Raw genomic sequence first — 7,732 nt, forward strand, 5'->3', positions numbered from 1 at the left:
TTACAGGACCAACTCTATAAAGGTACTCACTCATGGCTCAGCTCACACAAGTTGTCAGTGACTAACGCAGCATATCATACTTAGCTGGTAATGTAAAATTAATGTGGACAAGGGCCTGATTGTAAGATGATGTAATTCCAATATTTAAAACAATATTATGACTTCAACCTGGCAGTTACAGGCCAGTTAGCAAGCTACTTAAAGGTTTGTAAAAAAAATACACAAATTCACTATCAGGGGAGATTTTTTTAATGGAAAAAAACATGAATTCTAATTTAAGTTTCTGAAACTTGCATTTTCAAGATTTATTAAGTGCAAAATATTTGTATATAGAAATTGGCCATCAAAAAGTTGGCAAGTCCAATGGAAGCTGTATCAGCAAAATTCTAATTTTCTATTTAAGTTTTGAAAAATTTTAAATTAAGCAGACTCATTGAAAATTACCAGCACACCGATCCTAGAAACTACTTGTATTTACTCTCTCTCCAGTAAGGAGTGTGGCTCTGTTCATTCATTTGCTAATGTAACCTAGTATGTGTGCCCTTTGTGTGTGAGCACAGGTGGCAGTTAGTACTTAAAATGGCAGTTTTTTAATTAAAATGGTTTAAAGAAGAACTCTGCTTTTATGGTTTCGCAGGAACCACCAAAAATCTGCGCAAAATCTGGGAAAGCATGAAATCCGGAAAGGAAATACTTATCAGTGCTGGACCACATAAAAACAACATCATACCCAGGAAAGATTTTGATGCCTTTTTTATAAAGCGTGAACATACAAAGTTACTAAAATGAATTCTTAGTAAAAAGTTGATCCAGTGCCTGGTCCTAGTCTGGTTGCCCTCTTGGGAGTCAGGAAGGACTTTTCCCCACTGAGGCATATTGGGGAGGCTTCAAATGGGGGTTACTCCTTCCTCTAAATCAACTAGCAGTTAGGTGCACGTTTTGCTTAGGTAAGTTTGATCTTGATAGACATGTGCCTTATACTATGTTTCTATATTACAGTAATAAATGACATGTCAAAGGTAATGGCTAAATGTCCTGCAAAAAGTACCCATGCATCACAGTGCAGCATAGTCTAATAATTGCAATAATCAATGAAAAATATTATATGGTACAATATGTAAATGTAAGCTTAATCAAAAAAGCACAAAGGCCCTGAATGTAAATACCTAAATGTACCAGCCTTGCTGGAATGTGGCCATAGATGCCAAAAGCACACATTTCTGCATAATGCTATATTCAAACAATAAAAATGTAACTTGATTAAGTATAAATATTGTTCCTGAGTGTATGGTCTGCCAATACAGATGGTGAATAAAAATGGTGCCTGATGTGCATTTCACAGAACTCTTCTAATTTTCTTACCTCTTTGAAGGCAATTTTAAGCTCTCTTACTCCAACCATATTTTCTGTTTCTGCCAACATCTTTGGGCCAATGAGTTCCACAAAATCTTCAAAATCTATACGTCCCCCCACTAGGGAAAAGTGAGAGTACTTATTTATATAGATAAATACACACTAAACAAGACAAAGATAAAGACAGAATATCATAAATTATACATTTTAACTGATGGATGCTTTGGCTTTTTCAGCTGCCATAACTTGGTCACTTAACTACTGTTATGTATGTATGTATTGAACAGCAGAACAATAAAATAATGGAACAAACAGGCGGCATTAAAATACGGGCCAGGCCAAGCCGACAGGGGACCCTAGGCACGCTGGTCAGTTACCCCCGGCCTCCGTGTGCGCATGCTCCCGTGAGTGCAAGTGCGCATGCGCCATAATAGAAGAGATGAGAGGGGAGACCAACGAAGGGGAAGAGCAGACCAACAAAGGGGAAGGGCAAGGGAGGGAGTGTGCTAGGGGGGAATGATGGAAGGAGGGGAGAGTGATAAAAGGGAGGGGAGAGTGATAAAAGGGAGGAGGGAGGCGAGAGCAGCAGGGGAGCTGAACCGGGTAGACAGACCTTTGAACAACTACCTGCCCAGCACCCTCACATTGTTGTGCCCTAGGCAGGTGCCTATTCTGCCTACCCCTAGTTCCGGCCCTGATTACAATAAAAAATACAAATAAATAAAAAGAACAATAACAAATACAAAAAAAGACAAAGTACTGTTACAATAAAGATTAAGAGTGTCAGAGACATGAGAATGGAAGTTTCTGCCTCGTACAGACACAAATAGGAGGATATTAATTGCTGCAGGTTACAGTCGGTGAAACTGCTATAAAGTACCAGTTTCCAGTTCAGGTGCAATGTGAGTGCTCTAAAAGCTAGTCATTCAGTTTCATACTGAAGAGACTGTAGGAGGATTCTCTATGGAAGAATTCAGGGATGGCATCCAAATGTAAGGAGCAACAAGACAGAAGGGTTTAAGGCAGGAAACAGCAAGGCTTTAAAGATTATGTAAGATTATGTAAGGAGTTTATAAGTTATTCTTAGTTTTATGGGAAGCCATGATAAAGACTTCAGCAGGGCAGAAGAGAAGGAGAATCCTGGAAGCAGTATTTAATACAGACTGTAGCACTGCGTATCTTGACAGCGCTATATAAATAAATGATGATGAAATGATGATGACTGTAGTGGGGAGAGATGGGAGTTAGGGAGGCCAGTTAGTAGCAAGTTGCAGTAGTCTAGTCTGGATATGATGAGAGCATGCATTAGTGTCTTAGCTGTAGCAGGTGAAAGAAAGGGCCAGATTTTGGCAATATTGTATAATGTGACAGGTTTTGACAGTGCGGGGGGGTTTACCCCTGCATATAGTAAAGAAAATAAGTTGCATGAAAAAAACGTACCCACTTTAAGCTGTGGAGAATGGGAATTCTCTTTAAAGATTTGAAGTAACATTTTTAAATAATATATATATATATATATTTAATATTTTAAAGTTATTTTTTCTTAAATATGCTAGTACCACAATCATGTTTTTAAATCAAATTCAAAAAATGATAAATAACTAGAAAAACTCACTTCTCATCTTAATGTGTTGAGAGATCTCAATCAGCTCCATTTCTGTTGGCATGTATCCCATAGTCCTCATACATTCACCCAACTCCTTATATCCTATATACCCATCTTGATCTGCATCAAACTCCACAAATGCAGCATGCAGCTCTAAAAAAAAGATTTAAAAATGTTCTTTATTTCTAATGATATTTTTGATTACTTTACTTCTGAATTTAATGTAGCATGCTAGAAAGAAGAAAGAAAAAGAAATGTGATTGGGAAAAAAAACATATATATTATATAAAATAAAATAATACTACAAACCATTTAAACTGATAAATGATTAGGATAATAGTGCCCAATTTAGAAAAAGCCTAAGTAAAATACATTGAAAGATTACAAGCCATTATAGTTGTTAGAGTAAGAGAATGCATATAAGAAGGTACTCACCATCCATCTCCTCTGGTGCTAGCTCTCTTTCCTAAATAGTGAAGAATATCATAGATTAATATCTCATTATTTTTGACAGTCACATATCAGCTTTATAATGCAGAAGAGGTGACTATATATCACATTTATTTGACTGAACATTTTATCAGCACAACAAACTCTTACAGTCCTTGTTTCAAATTGAAAGTATGCTTGTCTTATTTAATTTCATATTTCTATATTAAGGGGCATATATATCAAGGGTCGAAGTTAAAAAAACTTCAAACTCCGAATTCAAAAAGACCAACCGAAAAGAGGTCGAAGGTTTTTTGGGGTCGAAGTGGTCCGTATTTGAATCGTATGATCGAAGGAATGTCGCCTTCGATCTACTTCGATTCAAAGTTTTCCCCCAAAGAATTTCGATCTCTCAGACCAATTGCTTCCATATGGGTTCTAGGAGGTCCCCCATAGGCTAAAACAGCACTTCCGCAGCTTTTAGGTGGTGAATGGTCAAAGTCGAAGTTTTAAAGAGACAGTACATGATAAATTTCGATATTCAAATTTTGCAGTTTTTTTCAACTTCGAATCGAAGTTGGACTATTCCCTAATCGAAGTACACAAAAATAGCTTGAAATTCAAAGTTTTTAACTTCAAAAATTCACCTCGACCGTTGATAAATCTGCCCCTAAGTGTGTTTTACTCATTTTGTCATACTAATATTGTCCTAACTTAGGCGGGGGGTCAACGTCACTAGTGCAGAGAGCGCAATTGCGCTCTCTGCACTAGAAGAGCCGAATTTCCGGGTTTAAAATTGGAAATTCAGCTCTTAGTTACCAGGAGCGGCATTTTTGCCACCCCTGGCAACCAGGGGGCACTGCCGCCCGAGGTGAGTGCCTCAACTTGCCTCATTGGCGGAGCGCCCCTGGAAAAGGGACAGAGCAACAGAGAGGAGGGGAAGGGGGGAGAGCAACAGAGGGGAAGGGGGCAGAGTGACAGAGATGAGGGGAAGGGGGGAGAGTGACAGAGGGCAGTGGAAGGGGGAGAGCAGCGGAGTGGAGGGGGAAACCAAAGAGAGCTGTGAAAACAGACTAGAGGTAGGCAGATGACAGTTTAAGAGGTACCTGCCCAGTGCCCCCCCTGTCGCTGCATACTAGGCAAGTGCCTCTTCTACCTACCCCTAGTTCTGGCCCTGGATAGACCGATACAAGAGGCCACTTGTACTCAGCCCATTATCAATATAGGACATTGAGACATTTTGTGCCTTAAGCTACTAAAAAAATGGCTTACCCTTTAAACAAAACAGGAATTGTTTGTCCATATATTGCAATATATTTAAGCTGACTAACGTCCCTGGTATGGCCAGTCCTACGCTCAACTTTGATCGGATTTATTAAGAATTCTACTGCTTCAGTATACATTTTATACAGGGACTACGTTTTACTTGCAACTTACTTGCTGCTTTCAAGGTTAAAACTCCCAAACATGTTTGCCCTTTTATTGGCTACCACTGGGATCACCAACTATAGCTGGAAAGGATAACAGCTACAACATGGAGCTGTCAACTGCTCCTGTATAAACAATAACAAACAAGGGAAAGTTGTGCTCCCCACTAATTTTTAAACCATTAAGCGGGGTTGCAATGAGGCTGTGACCACAAAATTCATATAGACAGATACAAGAGGTCATCTGCACTCAACCTATTATCAATGTATTAAGGAAACAGACATTTTGTACCTTAAGCTACTAAAAAAAATGCCTTAACCTTTAAACAAAACAGGGATTGTTTGTCTAAATATAATTTTGTGGGCACAGCCTCATTGCACCCCATTAGAGCATAACTTTCCCATGTTTGTTATATTATATAGACAATAAAGATACTTCCAAATGCACGTGACTTTAGGTGTAGTTATAAGAGGTCTTTTACTTGTCTCTCTCTCACCTTGCACACAGGTTAGATAGCATAACAGCACCCCAAAGACTAACCAACTCCCACAACATCCACACAACTCACTACCACCACTCTCAAGACTTTGAGAGACACCTCAATTTGTTACACAACATAAACACTTTGTTCCATAGCCACTGAAGGGTTTAGTAGCTAACAAACAGGCCATCATTTCCATTCAGCATGCAGAGGCTTAATGCACACAGTTACACATTCTCAGGCTAGGGTTCCTTTAGAGTATCAAGGACAACATTTATAAAATGTTATATTTAAGATTATAGAAAGGTATAACAGTGCATACATTGAAATACCTTTTAAATTATAAAAGGTAAACCAGTGCATATATTAAAATATAGCCAACAGTTTATAAAATAAAAAGGAAAAAACATAGAAAACCTATACTCTCACCCAAACAGCAGAACACCAATCGGATGAACTCCCCAACAAATTAGGTCCTAAGTAAAACCAAAGTAATGGGGTATATTTATCAAAGAGTGAAGTCTGAGATTGCCACAGTCCACTAGGATGAAATTCTGCCACTCTCCATTCATTTTTATGGAATTTTGAAAGGCGTATTTATCAAAGGGTGGATTTTCACTTTCACCCATTTATAAATACTCTGTTTAAAATCCCACAGAAATTAATGGAGAGTGGCTGAATTTCACTTTAGCTAACTGTGGCGATCTCAGACTTCTTTCAGACTTACTCTTTGATATATATATACCCCTTATTCAGAAGAGCTGACTATTACTGATTTCAGTTAAATGGACACCCCCTCCCTTAGGAATGCAAGGGGGTGTGGCCTATCAGGGCAATGCTTCAGTTTTTTATAACCACCTGCGAGTATAGATTGGACCAAGAATAAAATGTAAACGTTTATATGCAGAGGACTTCCCACACCAGTCAGTTGAACTGAAGAAGCTGAGTAGTCAAACGGCTTCAATGATTACTCAGCAAGTCCAGTTTTTTTAGAATTACTTATACTAGACGTCGTGCACATACATTTTACCTGCATTTTATTAAACATGAAGAATAATAAATGTTACCACGTTTCATTACAGCACAATTGTTCAGAATTGTAAAGAATCTTCCCTCTGTATACAAGGTTTTTCCTAAAGCAATAAGACTGAACTATAAGCATAAAATGTTGCCATAATATTAATTTCCCGCAGGCTTGCACAGAGCCCATGCTCTCCTCTCAGTCAAAGAACAGAGAGCCTCCTCATGCATGACTCCTTCCTGCAGACATAGGCATTTCCTCCATGCACAGATAGGCCTTACAGTGTGCACCCTCAGCTCTTTTAATTGCACAGTTATTACATTTAATTGTAACCTAATAGGCAGGCTCAGAATGAAAGGCAAACATTCAATTCATTGTTGAGACAAAAAGTCAAACACTTGCCCGGTAACATTTATCATTTTTATAACAGGTTTGTTGTAAACAGTTTATTACAGACCTTGCTGAAGAGTGCATTGAGGAAAGGAGAGTATGTCTTTGTTGTAATGCTTTGTGCATCACTGACTCTTTTGCCCCTGTGGTGTCCTCTCCCAACAGAATGATGGCCTTCATCATGCCCAGCCTGTGGGCTTGTTCTGTCAGGTCTGTCTGCTTGCAGAGATGCCTTTCTGCCTTCGTGTCCTCCTCCTGTTCTGCTACTGTCGCCATGCTCTTCCTCACCTTTATTTTTTACCACATTGTGGCTTTTTGCCCTTTGTTTTTCTAGGGCGCTGACTGTCTCTGCTCCTGTTTTGTGAGACATTGTCTCAGGTGGTCTATGTCAATCTCACTCCGTTTAGCCTGTTGCTTAGAGCAACAGAAAGCACACAGGATTAGCTATAATCCATTAACATCAACTTCTTCAAGGCTTTAGCAAAGCCTTTGAAAGGATTACTGAGGTACATGTGGCTTGTAACTTTAACTATATAATATGTCTATGTATGATGCATGTTTACATATTCACCTCTCTATAGATTTTTATAGATATTTTATAGGCAGAGGCATAGTAACTGTGTGCACCACACAGGATATATTACTTTGCATTTACATATAGTTATACTTTATATAGAATACACCCTCCTAAATGCTAAAATGCAAGTATATTTTACTTATATAACATAAATTATATTTATAATATTTATGTTTAATAACAAATTACGATCATCATTAGTTGTAGTATACACATGTTCAAATACTATACTGTGTGGGGAATAGCTCAAAGCAGCCGGTAGGGCTCAGGTAAAACAGTTCTTACAGAGGAGACAGGAGGCTTAGGTTTGCAACAAAAGTGAAACAGGCTCCTGCCTGGGGTTTTATTGTTCAAACCGGACAACTTAAACAGGCACAATTTCTGTGCTAAACAGTCAAATAATAATGAAAACCTTACCGGTTTGCAGTGTTACAGTCCATAGGAAAG

The 7,732-nt window shown here is 38.5% G+C and overlaps 1 protein-coding gene across 1 annotated transcript in view; it reads right to left on the bottom strand.

The window, feature by feature from the left end:
• Positions 1–7,148, bottom strand: part of cabp4.L (calcium binding protein 4 L homeolog) — an 82,232-nt gene extending 75,084 nt beyond the window's left edge. Inside the window, exons 1-4 of the mRNA XM_018224769.2 lie at positions 6,776–7,148; positions 3,395–3,425; positions 2,969–3,112; positions 1,363–1,472 (exon numbers count right to left, since the gene is read on the bottom strand). Of these exons, the coding sequence (XP_018080258.2) occupies positions 1,363–1,472; positions 2,969–3,112; positions 3,395–3,425; positions 6,776–7,078 (588 nt within the window). The 5' untranslated portion in view covers positions 7,079–7,148. The remainder of the gene's footprint in view (positions 1–1,362; positions 1,473–2,968; positions 3,113–3,394; positions 3,426–6,775) is intronic.
• Positions 7,149–7,732: the final 584 nt, after the last annotated feature.

This window comes from Xenopus laevis, chromosome 7L (genome assembly GCF_017654675.1).
Source record: "Xenopus laevis strain J_2021 chromosome 7L, Xenopus_laevis_v10.1, whole genome shotgun sequence".
NCBI classification, from domain to species: Eukaryota; Metazoa; Chordata; class Amphibia; order Anura; family Pipidae; genus Xenopus; species Xenopus laevis.